This window comes from Medicago sativa, chromosome 2 (genome assembly GCF_051527215.1).
Source record: "Medicago sativa cultivar Bolivia chromosome 2, Bolivia_mono, whole genome shotgun sequence".
Lineage (NCBI taxonomy): Eukaryota > Viridiplantae > Streptophyta > Magnoliopsida > Fabales > Fabaceae > Medicago > Medicago sativa.
Window position 1 is genome coordinate 69,526,121 of NC_140750.1, and position 20,578 is coordinate 69,546,698.

Genomic DNA, 20,578 nt, shown 5'->3' on the forward strand with positions numbered 1-20,578 from the left:
AGACTGAAAATATGATAAACAGTAGATTACAAATATGGAAGTTACCGTTTATTTGACTGAAAGTATGGTAAACAATAGATTAAGAATATGGTACTTATCGTTAGAAACCCGAAAGAGCAATTATAATAATTTCGGATCACTATATATACATATACACATGTTATTTATCATACCCAAGACGACATCGAAAGTAATTTGATATGGAGTACTATGATGGCGAACAAAAACGGTGGCTTCCAGTGACTCCTTCAAAGGCTCCTACCGCGACTCAACAACACGCCGCAAATGCTACCGGCAACGGTTCTTTGATGAAAAATAGTTCATTTGTTGCACATCTATATTCAAACCCGATAGACGGAGTCAACAATCTACCAATTAATTCTAATCATGGTAAGCGAGCAAGAATATCTATTGAAATTGAATTTCTTACAGTTGGGAAAATTTCGCATTCACGAAGTCGAAGTCAGTATATCCATATTTGTTAGATTGAGATTGCATAATTCATATTTTAATACAAGTTTTGATTTGTTTTAAATTAAAATATCAAGATTGAATTGTAAATTGTTCGATCTCAATCAAACGACTCATGGATTCGTTGACCGTGTGAATTCAAGATTTTCTCGACTGCACACAATTTCAATCCATCTATTGTCTTAATTAATTTCGTGAAAATCGGACGCTTGCGAAAATTTTATTCCCATTTAGTTTTTGAACAAGAGATTAATTAGACCTGGTTCATGATCGAGTGTGATTGCAATATCGTTTTTTATGGAGAAATATATCTACCACTTTTTTTTATCAATGATATATATCTACAGTGAATTTTAGTTTAATGTGAATTTTATACACCATTTGAGTTTATGAAGAATGAGATCCGCAAAACGGTTTGTTAATGTTACTTAGGCTCCGTTTGGTTTGACTTATTTTTGAGCTTATGCAAATAAATAAGTTTTTTAGTATTATTCATAAGGTAGTTTATTTTATTTTTTGAAAAATCTAAAATGATATATATTCACATGAACCACAACGCCTCTTTAGCACAAGGCGTGCCAAAGAAAACGCTCAAGAAACAAAGTATCTGTCAATGTTCGGAACTAAAACAAAAGCAAGCATTAGTCGATACCCAGACAAAGCAACGGGTTCGACCGCCACTGCTGACAACCATACACAAATACAACATTATTAGCACGCAACCACCAATAAGAGTGGGACTTAACCTTTTCCACTAGCTCCTCAATAGGAGTGATAATATTGTTAAAACTTCTATTATTACGATCTTTCCAGATAAGCCAAACACAAAGGAGCCAAATGAGTTGGAGAAAAGAACGCCTATTCTTCGTACCACCTAAGTAATTCGTGAATTGAAGAAAATGAGTGCCAATATTTTGATGATCAACTCCTGAAAAGCCAAGCCATAACCGCACTTGATGCCAGATGTTTTATCTTGGTTTTCGGGTGTCAAACATTGATTACGTTTGAACCTTTTAAACCGGTGATATCTTATTTTTTCTTGGGAAGGGAAAAAGTAAGCAAAACCCTTGAGAATCGAGGTCCGGGAGTTGTTTTCGCTACGGGAAGGTGTTAGGCACCCATAACGACTATAGTATCCTATAGGAACCGTCTTTAATTTCTACGCGCGCGCTTTATTTTTAAATGCTATTTGAAAATGTTATTTACACCTAAAAGTTACTAAATGAAGAATTGGAGGGAGAAGAATGTGTTTGGATTTTTATTTTAGTTGAATTGAAGGAATTTTGTTCCTTGCCTACGTACCCGTTTAAGGGATCAAATCCACCGTAGTTCTCTTCCAAAAATGTTTTTGTTTTTGTTGGTTGATTTTAAGTTTGAAAATGAATTTTGAAGAATGGAGATTGAGAGGCCTCAAGGGCATGAGATTTGTGAAATTGTGAGGTTGGATTAGTGATTTGCAAAATATGGTCAAAGTATGATTATTTTTTATTGAAGTTTGATTAAGAAAATAAAAGGAAAATGCAATGGGGTTTTGACCCCAAGGTTTATTGTGAAAAACGTTTGAGTGAAGTTTGTTCAAGTTTTTTGGGAAAATGATTTTTCTAAGTATAAGGCCTAAACATACATCTAAACATACAATCCTAAACATACATCTAAACATGCATATTCTAACTATATAGTGATGTGTGTGCATGTGTCGGTGCTTGTGTCGGTGTACATCATTAGAGTCCATTGTCCTTATTACATCATGCCCTAATTACATTCTATGGCCTCTTTGCCAAGAAATTAAAAGCATGAAAGTAAAATTTTACAAGAATTCCTAAATCTTTACATTCTAATTTTTGTATGGAATTGAAACTTAAAATGCAAGAAATAAAAGTGGAGAAAGAGATGAGATATGGAATGAAATGGAAATGCTTATGAAGAATATGAGACATGAAATGAAATGGTTAGTAACACATGACAATATCAAAGGAAATGAAGTAAGAGAAGCATTAGAATATAAAGGATAGAAAGTAAAGGCAAAATGAGTGCAAACATGGCTAAAATTTGTTCATAGAATACAAGAACCAAGTGACCTATAATTCTCATATCCCAATACATTTTTAAAGGTTTAGAATCAAGTCTTGGAATGGGAATTAAGGCAACATGATTTACTTGGCATTTTAAAACAAACTTTAAACATATTTGCATTATTTATTTACACAAGTGACTTGTAAACTAAGTAACCTATCAAGACTCACAATCATGCAGCAATATCACACACAAACAGTGGCTAAAACTCCCCCAAATCAAGTGGCATAGGTCACAAATGTTCATCAAGCAATTGGGATTGAAATCAAGCAAATTTTCATTCATTTTTAGCACAAAATATCACAAAATAGTAGGAAAATTAGCCACATTATGTTCACCAATTTTTAATATGCAAAATTATCACAAGAACACCACAAAGTTATCAAGAAATGTGTATGAAAATTTTTAGAATTTTTAAAGCATTTTTAGACACAAAAACATATAAGATTTTCACAAATTTTCAACAAAAAAATAGTAAACAATTGACAAGAAAATATCACACATTTTTAACCAAGATTCAACATATGACAATATCACAAAAAATATCAAGAAAATGATCAAGAACACATAGGAATTTTTTAGGAATTTTTAAAGGATTTTTTAGGTTAAAAATAGGCAAGAAACTTACTAACTTTAACAAGAATAAGAAAGAAAATGTTTCAAATATTTTTCTCAGGCTTTAGCACAAAAGAAAGTCACAAAAATGTCAAGAAACATATTAAGAACACCTAGAGAAATTTTTAGGATTTTTTTATGAAAGGATTAAGCAAAACAGGGGTGCAATCAGCAGTTTTCAGCAAAAACGTAAGAAAAAGGGGGGGATACATAGCAATCAGGCCCCTAGACATGCAGAACGGGCCAAAGGAGCAGGCTGGGTCGGTTTGAGGACGGGTTAAACCGGTTCATGGCAGTATATATAGGCCTGAACCGGTTTTAACTCATTCTAAACCTCCCTTCCTCTCTCTAGGCCGAACATGTTCTCTCTTCTTCTCTCTACAACCTCTCGTCGGATCCTGGGAATAGTATGAACTTCACGGCGAACTCATGAGTTTTCCGATGAATATTCCGGCGAACTCATGAATTTTCCGACGAAGGTACAAGTAACCGTCCCTATTCAAAACGTTTTTCATGATTCTCAAACCAAAAACTTCTCCTCTTTTCAAAATCAAACCCTATTTTCGGAGGAGACGCATGGATTAGTACAGATCTACGAAATTCTTTACTGATTTCTTATTTTCAAAGTTTTTTCGAAAGGCAAACCCTAAGGTTGGTGGATCTGTACTAATTTATGCTTTCACACGTTCTATTTCGGACGAAACACGTTCATAGCTTCAAATGATTAAGTCTGAGACGAAATGAAAGCAGAGAAAGTGACGTTTACCTCGTTGGATTTGCAGAAAGACGAAGGAAGGAAAGCTTCACGTAGTTCGTTCTTGTTGCTTCTAGCAGGCGAGATCGAAACGAATGTGAATCGTTTTTCTTTTTCTTCTTCGTATTCTGTGAACTTGTTGTTGGATCTTCCCTGGCAAATCTTGTTGAACTGGTTTTCCTACTTCGTCCCTTCTTCTTCTCGCTCTCCCTCTGTGATCGTACCAAATTAGTCCTCGCGACGAAACGGTGCTTGAATTGCAGAGCTCAATATCCGATGATGATGATTCAATGGTTGAATCTCTGAGGATTATACTCTGTGGTAATCTTTGGTGAATTCTGAAATTTTTGTTGTTTGGAAACGTTTTTTGGATGAATATTCGAACTGGTGATGAATCTGTGGATATTGTTACGGTTGTGATTGATGAATTTGGTGGTTTTTTGTGTTGTTATGGCGGCGGTTGGGAGGTTAGGGATGACCGGAAAAGTTTGTTCCGGTGGTTCTAATGGTGGACGAATTCTGTTACGGCGAGGGAGAAGAGAGAGAAAGAATTTTTCTTTCTTTTGATTTTTTTTGTGAAGTTTTTTTTTTTTGGGAAGTGTGAAAATGATTAGTGTTGACTGGGTCTGTGATGACTGGATTTTATAGTGACAAGTGTAAGTGCTGGGCCAATCAGGAGCTGCCATGTGGACTAGGACCCTTAACAAACTTTTTGGACCAGTAAAAGACTGACACGTGTACAACACAGATGACTTGGACACACATGGACTAATCTGCAATTAAACTAAAAAAGGGACTTAAAAAGTAATTAATGATAAAATTGGTAAAAAACGTAATTTGGAAATAAACGTAAAGTGAAACAATTAAAATTGACAAAACGGACTAAAACGAACCAATGGCCTAAATGAGGTACTTTAAAGTAACCTCTCTCCGCCGAAATTTCGTGTGAAATGACCAAAATGCCCCTGAGGCTAAAATGACTGAAAATGACTCAGATACAGACTTTAAAATGGATTTTTAACAAGAAATTGAAGCAAAGACTCATACAAGCAAAATTAAAAGACTCAGAGACAATTTTTAGGATTTAAACAGGGTTTTGACACATGAAAAGACCAAAATGCCCTTAGGGGCAAAACTGACTCAGAATGACTTCAACTGCAATTTAAAAAAATGGATTTTGACATAGAATGAGACAAAGACTTATTCAAACTACTTGAAAAGACTCAAACAAAATTTTGAAAGACTGAGAGACATTTGACCTAGAAAATGACTAAAATACCCTTGCATGTGAATTTTGCAAATAACATTGAAATAAAATGCAGAGAAAGATGCAATTAATCAGAGACATATCAAATGACTTATAATGCAAGAAAAGAAGAATTGATCAAATATTTTTAGGTCCAAAATTAGGGTATAACACCAGATAGCACCGAAAAAATCACAATGCAAAAACAGATGATTAACATATTCATCATGTCCGCACCCCGCCACGCAGGAGATGTCTGCAGCAATAATAATGCCCCGGCTGTGAAGATTTATTTTAGTTGGCAGCCTGTCTCGAAGTAAACGCCAAGCTAAAATAGACACCTTCAACGGCACCTGAGAATGTCAAATTAGATTATGAGCAGCATCCAGCACATGGTGATCCTGAGTAGTAAGAATCTCATAACATGATCACACGAATATTCACCTACAAGGTCAGGGTGCCACTGCCAAATATCTGTAACATTAGGCTGCAAAGAGACATTAGATATAAAGACCCTACACTCCGCTAACATCTCATCCTCCCACGCCCACAATCTCCTCCTCCACTGCCACGCTCCACCCCCTCCTCCCAACCTAGAGAGAACATAGAGGCGACAGTAGCCAACTTGTTCTCCGCTAAGTTGAACAACCGACTAAAACGTTGGCAAAGAGGAACATCTCCAACCCACCTATCCATCACCCACCTTTCGCGACGTCGACCCGGCAAACCAACCTTCTCCCTCCTCACCTACCCCATCTCTAATCTTCGCCACATCCCTCCACCAACAAGAATCACTCCGGCCCCCAACCTCCAACCTCCCTGCCTCCTCACTGTACCTACCAGCCAACACCCTATACCAAAAACCTCCTCTATCTACGAACATCCTCTAACACCACTTTTCTAAAAGAGATAAATTAAACTCCCGCAACTGCCTAACTCTCAAACCTCCATCCTCCTTACGAAGACAAATAGTTTTCCAACCAATCCAATAAATTTTACTAAGAACCTCACTCCCACCCCCAAAAAAAATTAAATAAAGATTCAATGGAAGAAATTATACCCGATGGAGCTTTGAAGAAAGAAAGAGCGTAGACAGGCAGAGAATTTATAAATTAACATAAAAGCTTATTGATTTGCATAAACTATTTTTCATAAACTTAAAAACAAGCTAATCCAAATGGGTTAATCCTCTTATTTTATTTATTTTTAGTCATCTGGTTCATTTCTCTGAATCAAAAATATTAATCATCTCTCAAATACCAATTAGAATTTTTTTTGGAGGATGAGTTTGGGTAGCACAAAATTTATTTGTTGAAACAATACAAGAAAATTACATATTTTATGTGGACAAGTAGCAGCCGCCATAGGGCAGCCAATATTTTCGGCAGACAAAACACCTAAAAATAACATCAGAAATTTTCTAAGAAATTAGCGACGGTCGAGATTGTCAATAAATACCGATTACTACTTTCATTGTCTTATCTTTATCATCTCCCAATACGTCACTCACTGTAACACCCATACCAGACGTATCTAGAAAGTCTGGCACGCGCGTTAATATTAGTACTGGATACATTAAAATATACAACACAAAATTTTACGAATGAATAATATTTACATCAAGTCACGTTCGTATAAATCATAATACAATACAACTCATCCATACATAAAAATACATCCTTGATGTCCATATCGTCCCGCAGCTTTACGAATGAACCCTTGAAGTAATATCCATCCGGCTCCGAACATGCATAACATCCTGCTTATCTGAAACAAATAAGGATTGGGATGAGACATAATGTCTCAGTGAGTTCCCCTAAATCCTAGGCTATAGGCAACCTCAAGGGAAAACCTACGGTCACCACGTGTCTACATTACAACCTGACGGTTGATTATACGTGTGTGGGGACTTGCATACTTAGACGGTAGTGCATACTAGAGCCGTCATAATCATAACTTAACTTGTCATAGGCTTCACTTCCTATACGTGTCATGGCGGTTGAGGGAACCTAGACCGCATTTCCAAGAATACGCTCTACGTATCGAGGCCTAAACATAACATATCATGACACTAATCTAAACCGGACGATTAGGGGAGACCTAAGATCGTCATCGGTATCATGTTCTTTACTTGCTCTAATCCATGCCTTGTACTTATCATGTAGCATCTAATGCTCTTATTCTTAAACATAAACTTGCATGGATTCACTCTTGCATAATCATGAACATAACATAATCATAATCATATCATACATAAACGTATCTAAGTTCATTCATTGGTTAGCGTTGAACAAACAATTATTATCTTGATTCATTTTACGGATAGTCCCGGGTGGAGTAACCCCGAGATCAATCCCATACATGACCGATGTACGTACATCGGACTCCCTCGGTGTCGTGCAGGTCCCTTGCGGCTTGAATCGTTCCCCTTAGGTCGAGAACCTCTTGTATCCCCCTGACGTGGATATCAAGAGACACGAGCACCTACATCTTGTTTACTCAGTGACATGCGGGTCCCTTACGGCTTGAATCATTCTCATCATGAGAACCCCTTGTATCCCCCTGATGTGGATAGCAAGAGACATGTCACCTACACTTATTAAATCATGGTCTTGTCGTATACATAAGTTAAACATGTACATACTTGATTGTTTACCTCGGAACCTTAATCGAACCGATTAGTGGTAAACTCTTACATGTTCATATACATACTTATTCATATGCGAAGATTACACTTCGCGTCTTATCATTCTAGGGATTCATATCCTATACTTGCCATACTTATAGTTCATGCTATCTTGCTAGTTCTCAACACTATGTCGAGGCTCTACATTCATGCCCTTTTCTTATTTCATAGCTACCCGAATAATATCGGCTTAAACTCTCTTGATTCACTCTTGTCATTCATGTTAAGATTGCCATGATTTTCATTTCAAGAATCGTTTGATGTTATGTGCATTGCTTAGATTTTGTTTTAGGGTTATAAAGTTATAAAACGTTGAAAGAAAGGCTTCGGAATGCACCACCGACCCTAGGATGGACCAACAAGCCAAAGCATGTTGGCCAAAACCAGAGGGTTGTGCTAATAGCTCAGCTGGGGCGTGGCTCATCCTGAAGAATTTCGCTATTAGCGTAGATTTCGCTAATAGCGTAGTTCTTCGGGTCTGTGGTGCAAAATTTTCAGTTTTAACCCAAAACTTGCTCAGTTTGATCCTGCAATGCACCATAATCATCCAGCAACATATATATACATTTATAAACATATTTCATGGCAATTTAACATCAAATCAACAAGAATTTATCAAAAGTCCATTAGGGTCCTAAACCTCTCATAAACATAAATATATGCTTTCTAACATGAATTTACACAACCAAAGGTAGGTAAACTATCTATGGAACTCACCTAATCATGTTTGCTTGCTTTCCTTCAAGTTCCAAGCTCAAACCCTAGATTCCTCTTCATTCTTGATTCTTGACTTTCAACCCAAACCATGCTTAAATCCCTTCTTTCACTTGTTTCTTGCTTGCTAAGCCATGCTTGATCATGTATTGAAGAAGTTTGGATGCCTTAGAGAGGAGAGGGAGGGCGATTCTTAGAGAGAAGGAAGAGAGAAATGTTTTCCCAAAAACCTAGAGAGAGAAAGTGGAGTGGAAAATGAATATTTTGGGTTCAAACTTGCTTATATACCCCTTGCGTGCGAATACCCAAAATACCCTTGGTCTTAGTCGCGTCTGACTCGGCACTGATACATAAGTCCTTACTTGACTGATAACACATAGTAATATTGTCCGTCGTTCATAACATTTTCCATCATAAACGCTTTCCATGAACATCAGTCCTCTGATACATTTAACTGATAAAATTTCCATTAGCTAACGAGCGGGATATTACACTCACTCTCTTGAGTTTTTTTTTTCTTTTTTTGCTTTTTTAAGTTTTTATCGGAGCTGCCACCGCAAAGCCAAGTCAGGCACCATTCACCACGATCAGTTAGTAATATTTATTTACTTTTTATCAATCTTGTTTTAATTTTTGTTTTATCAGTAATTAATAACTATATGTTGGGAGATGTGTGTGTGTGTGTGTGTGAAATTTGTAGGATCTTATGATCAATGATTATCGTCTTTGAATATCTTTGTTATGGGTTTGACCCCCGACTGATGTGTATGAAAAACTATATGTTGGGAGAGATCAATCCTTTAAATGAGTCTCACTCATCTCAATGGATTACTATCCGCAGTTATGTACGTGATACCTTAGTTTACCAACATAAATAATATTGTAAACTAGTGGTTACATTAGTTTCTAATTTGAATACTAGAATGGTTAGGACACATACCTCAACTCACCAGACGAGCTTCCTACTTGGGGTAACATAACATGTATTCAAACATAGAACACAATAGGAGGGAGGTGTGTTTTATCTTTAAACCTTCATGTACTTTCTTATTTATTCAAGGAAAGATAAAATATATTTTGTATTCTTATGTTTATATGTTTGTAAATATACTCTCCAACTTTAAATATTTACATATTAAGGAGAAGGAGAGAATGAGGATAAGGAGGTGATCCAATTTAGACTTAGTGACATTGTTTGTAGTTGATACATAAACAATATTAAAAGATTTTAATCTCTATTAAACTATTTTTTTTGTAATATTGATAAATGGCTCTAACCTTTTACGGTTGTGCATGTGAAGATGTTGAATTATCTCCTCCATCGTTTTCAAAGAAAAGGAGGAATAACCAAAAGGATGTTAATGATGAATTGCGAAAAACACCTACAAGGAAGATATATCATCCTAAAGTGGTGTCTGAAAATCCCAACAAAATAAAGAAGCATCATCTTGAAAGTGGTAGCACTCCAAAACTTGCAACACCGAAGCAGCATAGTGAAAGTTATTTCAAAAAGATTCCCAAGTGTCAGCGACAATTATTCATTGATGATGGAGATTTTGGCTCTTTACCATTTTTGGAAAAATTCAATGATTCCAAGGTTGAGCAGGGTGCATTTGAGAATTCAACAATAACCAATGAATTTGATGTCGAATATAATTCTCTACAAAGTTTGGTAAAACCATTGCCCTATGTTGAAATGGGAAACAAACGCAAAAGTTCTACGAGTGGGAAAAAAAGACACGGAAAGACAAATAAGCTAAATCTCCATAAAAAAACAGATGATTAACATATTCATCATGTCCGCAACCCGCCACGCAGGAGATGTCTGCAGCAATAATAATGCCCCGGCTGTGAAGATTTATTTTAGTTGGCAGCTTGTCCCGAAGTAAACGCCAAGCTAAAATAGACACCTTCAACGACACCTGAGAATGTCAAATTAGATTATGAGCAGCATCCAGCACATGGTGATCCTGAGTAGTAAGAATCTCATAACATGATCACACGAATATTCACCTACAAGGTCAGGGTGCCACTGCCAAATATCTGTAACATTAGGCTGCAAAGAGACATTAGATATAAAGACCCTACACTCCGCTAACATCTCATCCTCCCACGCCCACAATCTCCTCCTCCACTGCCACGCTCCACCCCCTCCTCCCAACCTAGAGAGAACATAGAGGCAACAGTAGCCAACTTGTTCTCCGCTAAGTTGAACAACCGACTAAAACGCTGGCAAAGAGGAACATCTCCAACCCACCTATCCATCACCCACCTTTCGCGACACCGACCCGGCAAACCAACCCTCTCCCTCCTCACCTACCCCATCTCTAATCTTCGCCACCTCCCTCCACCAACAAGAATCACTCCGGCCCCCAACCTCCAACCTCCCTGCCTCCTCACTGTACCTACCAGTCAACACCCTATACCAAAAACCTCCTCTATCTACGAACATCCTCTAACACCACTTCCCTAAAAGAGATAAATTAAACTTCCGCAACTGCCTAACTCTCAAACCTCCATCCTCCTTACGAAGACAAATAGTTTTCCAACCAATCCAATGAATTTTACTAAGAACCTCACTCCCACCCCCAAAAAAAAATTAAATAAAGATTCAATGGAAGAAATTATACCCGATGGAGCTTTGAAGAAAGAAAGAGCGTAGACAGGCAGAGAATTTATAAATTAACATAAAAGCTTATTGATTTGCATAAACTATTTTTCATAAACTTAAAAACAAGCTAATCCAAATGGGTTAATCCTCTTATTTTATTTATTTTTAGTCATCTGGTTCATTTCTCTGAATCAAAAATATTAATCATCTCTCAAATACCAATTAGAATTTTTTTTGGAGGATGAGTTTGGGTAGCACAAAATTTCTTTGTTGAAACAATACAAGAAAATTACATATTTTATGTGGACAAGTAGCAGCCGCCATAGGGTAGCCAATATTTTCGGCAGACAAAACACCTAAAAATAACATCAGAAATTTTCTAAGAAATTAGCGACGGTCGAGATTGTCAATAAATACCGATTACTACTTTCATTGTTTTATCTTTATCATCTCCCTATACGTCACTCACTCTCTTGAGTTTTTTTTTTCTTTTTTTTGCTTTTTTAAGTTTCTATCGGAGCTGCCACCGCAAAGCCAAGTCAGGCACCATTCACCACGATCGGTTAGTAATATTTATTTACTTTTTATCAATCTTGTTTTAATTTTTGTTTTATCAGTAATTAATAATTTGTGTGTGTGTGTGAAATTTATAGGATCTTATGATCAATGATTATCGTCTTTGAATATCTTTGTTATGGGTTTGACCCCCGACTGATGTGTATGAAAAACTATATGTTGGGAGAGGTCAATCCTTTAAATGAGTCTCACTCATCTCAATAGATTACTATCCACGGTTATGTACGTGATACCTTAGTTTACCAACATAAATAATATTGTAAACTAGTGGTTACATTAGTTTCTAATTTGAATACTAGAATGGTTAGGACACATACCTCAACTCACCAGACGAGCTTCCTACTTGGGGTAACATAACATGTATTCAAACATAGAACACAATAGGAGGGAGGTGTGTTTTATCTTTAAACCTTCATGTACTTTCTTATTTATTCAAGGAAAGATAAAATATATTTTGTATTCTTATGTTTATATGTTTGTAAATATACTCTCCAACTTTAAATATTTACATATTAAGGAGAAGGAGAGAATGAGGATAAGGAGGTGATCCAATTTAGACTTAGTGACATTGTTTGTAGTTGATACATAAACAATATTAAAAGATTTTAATCTCTATTAAACTATTTTTTTTGTAATATTGATAAATGGCTCTAACCTTTTACGGTTGTGCATGTGAAGATGTTGAATTATCTCCTCCATCGTTTTCAAAGAAAAGGAGGAATAACCAAAAGGATGTTAATGATGAATTGCGAAAAACACCTACAAGGAAGATATATCATCCTAAAGTGGTGTCTGAAAATCCCAAGAAAATAAAGAAGCATCATCTTGAAAGTGGTAGCATTCCAAAACTTGAAACACCGAAGCAGCATAGTGAAAGTTATTTCAAAAAGATTCCCAAGTGTCAGCGACAATTATTCATTGATGATGGAGATTTTGGCTCTTTACCATTTTTGGAAAATTTCAATGATTCCAAGGTTGAGCAGGGTGCATTTGAGAATTCAACCATAACCAATGAATTTGATGTCGAATATAATTCTCTACAAAGTTTGGTAAAACCATTGCCCTATGTTGAAATGGGAAACAAACCCAAAAGTTCTACGAGTGGGAAAAAAAGACACGGAAAGACAAATAAGCTAAATCTCCATAAAAAACCAGGGGAGTTAGTTCTTTATGGACAACCATCCTCGAGAGTTGATGTAATACTTGATGAAGAGACATTAAGAGTATGGAATTTACTCGTTGTTGGAAGAGAACATCAAGAGAATGATGAACAAAAGCGGCGGTGTTGGGAGGAGACAAGAGAAACCTATCGTAAAGTGATTTTATCATTCATAGATGAAATGCATATAGTTCAAGGTATGTTTTCTTCTCTATTGATTTCATATTATACCATCAATGTTGGGATTTTAACTTATTGAATTATTTTTGAATCAACCGCAAATTGTGAGTCACTAATAACCTAATATAATTTTTTTGCTTAGTAAATATATCAATGGTTTTTTTTATTAGACATGACTATATTTGTAAGCGTTAATTTCTCGTATGAAGTTCTTTTGTTTTGTGTCAAAATATTTGTAAAATGCATGCACCAAGTGTCAAGTTATCATTGATTTTTAAAAGTTGCAATTGTCAAGTTATAATTGATTTCTAAAAGTCGTGATTATAATTAGATCAATAAAATTTGTAGGCAATATGAGATTCTTACCATGGAAAGGCTCCGTTTTAGATTCTGTGGTTGGAGTCTGCTTAACTCAAAGTGTCAGAGACTCTTCGTCAAGGTAAAGTTGAAAAATAATTAATTAATTTATCCAAATTTTCTTTGGCTTTGAATATTAATACTCACTCTTGTTTCTATAGCAATGCATTTATGTCACTTGCTGCGAATTTCCCTGTTAAACCAGCTAGCAGAGAACAAAGCAACAACATGGATTTTTCAAACTCAAAAGTTGATACAAAGATGAACAATATAAATGTTGAAGAATTCGAAGTCGAAAAAGACGTTGAAACTTCCAAAGTTGATAATAGTGGAACTGAAAATAATTCATGTTTCATTGAGAAAAACTTGGACTCTTCCAAAGTTATCAAGGAAGAGATCAACAACATGGATTTTTTAGATCCTCAATCAGATAAAAAATTGAAGGATCGAAAACTTGAAGAAATAGAAGCTCAAAAGGTCAACGAATCTTCCAAAGTTGATAATCGGAAAACTAAAAATAGTCCACCTTCCATAGAGAGAAACACAAATTCTCCTAGTAAGAAACAAACGCCCAATACAAAAAAAGGTAAGAAAAAGGAGGAAAAAAATAGGTTGTTGGAAAAGCAAAGACAACATTGGGATACACTAAGAAAAATCCACACCAAAAGTGATCAGCACATTGATCATGCGGATTCTGTTGATTGGGAAGCACTAAGGAATGAAGAACCTAGTGAAGTTGCTAAAACTATTGAATTTCGTGGTCAACAAAACCTGATTACTAAAAATGTACAGGTACAAGATATTTAGTTTTCTGTTGATAATATATAACTTTTGACATGTTATTATTGAGGTAATTATAATTAGTACATTATATATTTGTAGGGAGTATTGAACAAGTTAATGGACAAATATGGCAGCACGAGTTTAGAGTGGCTAAGAGATATTCCACAAAAGGAAGCAAAGTAAGTTTCAACATCTAAGTTTCTTTGGAAACATTCATTTTTGTAAAATTTATCTACATTAGCCATCAACGTGAGTTTGTCTAATCAAATAAATTGTTCATGTTACAGGGAGTATCTTATGGACATGCATGGATTGGGATTGAAAAGTGTGGAATGCATAAGGCTTTTAACACTTCAACATGTTGCTTTTCCGGTGAGAATATGCGAAGACAAATTCTTATTTTAATGAATGAAGCTATTTTTATTAGACAATCGTGTTTTTACTTATAAAGTATTTGCCACTGTTGAAGGTGGATGTAAATGTTGGAAGAATTGTCGTACGGTTGGGATGGGTCCCTCTGCAACCATTACCTGCATCAATTGAAATACATAATTTAGAGGAGTAAGTGTCTTAGAGTTTTTTTTTTTCTAATTTTTTTACACTATTGTATATATCACTATTTATTAATTACACTATTTTGTTCCGAAACAGGTATCCAGATTCAAACAAAATTCAACAATATCTTTGGCCAAGACTATGCACTCTTGATCATCATACATTGTAATTAGCAAGCATCTTTTTGAATTTATTTGAGCTTTGTATTAGGTAAAGATATCTTACATATATGATATCTTGCTTTGTATAGGTACGAATTGCATTATCAGATGATAACCTTTGGAAAGGTACATATTAATGTTATTTAGAATAATATAGTTTTACCTATTCAATAAGAAAATCAAAATCATCTTAAATTGTTTTGCAGGTTTTTTGCACAAAGAGAAATCCAAATTGCAATGCCTGTCCAATGAAGAATCAATGTAAACATTATGCGAGTTCTGTTGCAAGGTATGTATTGCACTTATTTATTAAATTTGGAGAACACTTTATGGCTTGATGTTGGAGAGAGTTCAATAGCTTTGACAATACATATATATATATATATATATATATATATATATATATATATATATATATATATATATATATATATATATATATATATTGTTTTATTGGAAAGTTTATTTGTTTTGGGGAACAAATTGTACGCTATTCTAAACCTACCGCAAAAAACTTTGAGATACAATTTTAAGCACCAACATTGTCTCTAAAAGCACCATCATGTTAATTGTAAAATGTATTTTTTTATCTATTGCAATCTATTATCATAAAACAATAAAATTTATTCTGAATTTTATGATATGTATATATATTTGTGTGAGAGTGTTGTATTATTATTATTATTATTATTATTATTATTATTATTATTATTATTATTATTATAGTGACACAGTTCTATTGTATCCACCATATTTTTATGTCAATAATTGTTTCTTCGCACCTAATTTTAGACGTTGTTTAACAAAATATAATCAAGTTATAGCCTTTATGTAATAATCATAAGTTACCATTAACACATACTCATATTCATTTACCCTTTATGATTGGTTTTGCTATAAGTAGACTATGCAAAATAAAATTTTTCTAATGTATATGTAGGACAAAGTTTGCCTTACCACCCAAGCCAACCACAAATCAAACAATTGTTGTGAACCAACTAGATCATGCCAATGTATCAACATTTACTGTTGAGGAGGGTAAAACATGTGAGCCTATAATTGAGCTGCCGATGTCACCTGAACTTGAAAGCATGAAATTGATTGATTTTGAAATAAGACATGATGAGGATGAAGTAGACATTGAGGATATTCTTTCAATCAACCTATGTAGCCAGCAATCATCAGACATGCCAAAAGTGCTCGATCATTCTTTTGAAGAATATCACCATGACATTAGTTCATCAACTGCTTTAAGGTATGTTTGGTTCTATGGAAAGATAGTGGGGAGGAGAGAAAGATGAGGGAAAGAAGCATTTTCCCTTGTTTGGAACACCATAGAAAGGTTAAGGAAAGAAAGATTTCAATGGGGCCCACCTTAAAAAACCTTTCCACACTAAAATGGCCGGAAAGGTTGAGGAAAGTTGAAAAAAGGCATCCAATTGAACAAAATGACCAAATAACCCTTGCTTTTTGATGCATATTTCTTGGCATCACGTGAAGTGCTTCTTTGTTTTGTTTATTCCAATTTGCTTCAATACTGACATTTATGCATGTTTATTCCAATTTATTCTAATTCATTTTTATTTCTTATATCTACTTGTTATTTTGCACTGTTATTTATTTTATTTAGAAATATATAGTCACTTATTAGTATATATTATTGTTATTACTATATATTTGATAAAAAATTATATATTATTTTATTTAAATGTGGGGCTATATATGTCATTTTAGGAAATACACATCTTTCTTTCCTTTTACTTTCCTATCACTTTCATCAATACCAAACAACTAAATAATCATCTCACTTTCCATTCACTTTCTACTCACTTTCATTCCTTCAACAATCTTTCCACTTACAATCTTTCCTTTCACTTTCTTTGATCTTCCAAACAAACTAGTGACACTACATCCACATGATGCACATATTATTTTACCAAAAATGAAAAGTGTCAGCCGCTTAAGAACTGAGCGCACAGTGTAAGTTTCTCGTTGTATTGTATTATTATGTTATCTCTTTATTTAGATATATTAATATTCTTAATTCATTCATGGTTGTATTATCTCTATTAAATTAATATTTAATTTTGTTACCATGTGTTTCTTACTATTGTCAAGAGTCCCACATTGAATGAGATTTGACCTAAACATGTGTTTAAAATTGAGGGAAATCTTCATATCTCAAATTGGTTTTGTACATTTAAGTTGGATTCAACCATCATTCCAAGAGTTATTATCATCTTTCTACTTGTGTGTGAATTATAAAGACTTTTCTGCTTTCACTTAAACTATGTTAATAGTGTTTTTCTAATTTCTAAATATTTAGAGTTGAATCACTATGCATTATCATTCTTTTGTAAAATATTCCCCTGCTCATTGTACTTTGTACAAAAATGACATCAAAACTATTAGTTATTTCAAAAGCTTTAAGATGTATTTGAAAATGATGTTTTAGGTATTTGAAAATGGAGTTTTATGTAACTCGTTATAACATTAATTAGCCATTACTAGACTTCTTACATGACCATTGACTTACTTGAAAAGTGATTTTTTTTTTTTACGCAAACAATTATTACTTTTAGGCCTTATAAACATTTTCTTTTACTTTGATATGTATACTCAACAACAAGCACCATTGTTGAAATGTACTTCGTAAACAGTTACAATGCATGTGGGATAACTCTGCAACCTTGTTAGCTAATAACTTCAAATCAAATCGTTAGTGAATATTTGTTGAAATTTAAATGATTGTTTTGTTGAATTATTTGAATTTTAACATGTAGATATTTCGAATTTTAAGAAATTTACTTATACTTGTTACTTTGCATGTTAAGACTTACATGTTTCCCCCCTTTATTTGTCCAGTTATGTTCTTCCGGATAATCACCCTCTCCTAGTTGAGGTAGGTACCAAATAATCACAAAGTATACTTTTATACACACATCAAAATTATTATTATTATTATTGTTGTTGTTGTTATTATTATTATTATAGGGTTAATTATGTTTCTAGTCCCTATAAAATAGCGACCTTGTAAGTTTAGTCCTTACTTAATTTTAATAGCATTTTTAGTCCCTATAAAAAAAATTTACTTATAATTTTAGTCCCTGCTAAAACAAAGTTTGATTAATTATCCTTAAACTCTTAAATTTTTGAACGATTTTTTTGAGACAAGATTAGAACACTATGAAAGGTTTGTTTACTAAAATTTAGAATTTTCAGACATGAAATGAATTAAATATGAATTTTTTAAAACGACAAAAGTTAAAGATAAAAAGTAATAAAATCTGGATGTAGAAATCAAATTTTGCGATAATTTTTTGCGGAGGAACTTTTAGTAATGTTCTAAACATGTCTGCAAAAAATTGTTCAAAAATTTAAGAGTTTAAGCATAAATTAAACAAATTTGAATTGAGTAGGGACTAATACTCAGGGCAAAAAAACAAAATTAGGGACTAAAAATGCTATTAAAATTAAGTAAGGACTAAACTTACAAGATCGCTATTTTATAGGGACTAGAAACATAATTAACCCTTATTATTATTATATCTAATTATTATTAATTTTACAGTATCCTCCACGAGAACATGATGATCCATCCCCTTATCTTTTGGTTATATGGCTATCAGGTACTCCCTTTGTCCCTTCTTATCAGTCCTTTTTCGACTTTACACACATATATATATAAAGGAAAAAAATTAGTAGTATAATTAACGTTTACATTTTGTGTATAACTATTGGTACTAAATTGCTCTCTGTATAGGTGTACTTAATATATATATATATATTTCATGTTCTAAGACAAATTAGTAGTAATAATTATGGTTATATTGAAAAAATAATAATTAAATACATCTAGTAATTTGAAAGAAAGGTTTTAGAGATAATTTTTTCTTCTAAAAGATACTGATAATTAGGGATGAAGTGAGTATATAGTATATATAGTAGAAGTATTGCTTAAAATAAATTGTTTTTTGTTTTAAGCAAGTATTAAGAACAAATACTCACTTGTTGTGTATTCTTAAAAAGCAGAATTAGAGAGCTCAGGCAAATCAAGCAAGACCAACTTGCAGAAGGAAGAGAAAGGTCAAACTCTAACAGTTCCAGGAACACTTCTGGTTAGTTAAACTCTACTAGTTTTGAACACCATTTTTTCTTTTACAATTAAAAGGGCTACTAGCTAGTTTCAATATTTTATGAAACAGATACCATGTCGAACTGCAATGAGAGCTCGATTTCCCTTGAATGGAACATACTTTCAAGTTAATGAGGTAAATAATTAAAACTACTACTGAATGTTTGGCTCATAATGTCTTGAAAAATACTTATTGTAACATTTCCCTTTTTTTAGGTTTTCGCTGACTTTGCTTCTATGATACAACCCATCAATGTTCCAAGACATTGGGTATGTCATCTAGAGAGACGCATAACATATTTTGGTACTGGTGTATTGGCAATAACGACAGGTAAATGAACATGATACACTTTGTTCTTTTTTAATTGTCGATTTGAAGTTAAGGAAATGTTAACTTGTGTCCTTAAGGCACAAGTTAATGTGTCAAAAGTAAAAATTTTGTGTTGTAATTAATGTATTTGAATATTTTTTTTTACTTTTAATTAAACGAATGCACAAAATTTAAGAAAATATTTCTACTTTTGGGTCGCTTAACATAACATGACCCTTAAAGTTATTGTACACAACAAGGATTTTTTTTGTTTAGGGACACCAAGGAAATTAATGAACTTTGTTGTTTTGATAAAATTATTTCTTTTTCTCCATGCAATAAATAGTTAAAGGTACTTATTAACAAAACAAGAATGAATGTCACCTATGAATTTTACCAATAATACTAGATAAATAGTAATAAAAAAAAGTTAATATTTTCTACAATACCGATACTTGAAAATAAATGATGAGAATATTTTGACTTAATCATAGTGCAAATAATAATAAATATTCGATTAAATATCAATGCAGGTATGTCTTATGAAGAAATACAGAAATTCTTTTTGATGGGTAAGAACACAATATGTAATGTTAATTTATATTTTATATATCATTTGATTGTGTATAAATTCCTACTTGATATGGTAAGAATATGTAATGTCCATTTATATTTTACAGGATTCCTTTGTGTGAGAGCAATTGATACAATAACAGGAGCTCCAAAGCCTATATCATCTATATGGCATCGCAACACAACAAACCAAGTTCGAAAGAGAAACAAAAATGTGTCAACTGGGTCGCCAAAGGAGTTATAAGCAATTCATGCTAGTACTCAATAAATCTTTCTAGATGTTTCCTTTTTACTGATGTTAAGGATAATTTGTATGCTTCTTTTGTTCTTCTTCCAAAATTCGAATTCAGTTTGTTTTAGAAATACTTGATTATCGTTTCTGCGGATGTATTTCAAGGGTTCAGTTTTTGTTTGCTATGCACTCTTTTTTCCTTCATCAGGTTTCATCACATTGGATTTCCCTGATAAGGTTTTTAACGAGGCATATGATGTTTATTTGAGTTATGGTTAGTCCCCCAATATTTGTAGTTTCTCTTCTTTTTATTTTGGATAATTTCTCTTATCACCCATTTTCTGTTGATCTTACCGAGCATGTTTAATCAACTTGGTTGTTCTTCTA

The 20,578-nt window shown here is 33.6% G+C and overlaps 1 protein-coding gene across 1 annotated transcript; it reads left to right on the top strand.

The window, feature by feature from the left end:
* The first annotated feature begins 200 nt into the window (after nucleotides 1–200).
* Nucleotides 201–20,478, top strand: LOC146950156 (DNA glycosylase/AP lyase ROS1-like). The gene is made up of 19 exons (XM_085746107.1): nucleotides 201–390; nucleotides 11,679–11,732; nucleotides 12,425–13,102; nucleotides 13,434–13,524; nucleotides 13,604–14,234; nucleotides 14,325–14,404; nucleotides 14,513–14,597; nucleotides 14,695–14,786; nucleotides 14,877–14,945; nucleotides 15,031–15,067; nucleotides 15,148–15,230; nucleotides 15,882–16,196; nucleotides 17,807–17,843; nucleotides 18,513–18,570; nucleotides 18,974–19,059; nucleotides 19,147–19,212; nucleotides 19,293–19,407; nucleotides 19,920–19,958; nucleotides 20,067–20,478. The coding sequence occupies exons 1-19, from the start codon at nucleotides 201–203 to the stop codon at nucleotides 20,201–20,203; spliced, it is 2,943 nt and encodes a 980-aa protein (XP_085602233.1). The 3' UTR covers nucleotides 20,204–20,478.
* Nucleotides 20,479–20,578: the final 100 nt, after the last annotated feature.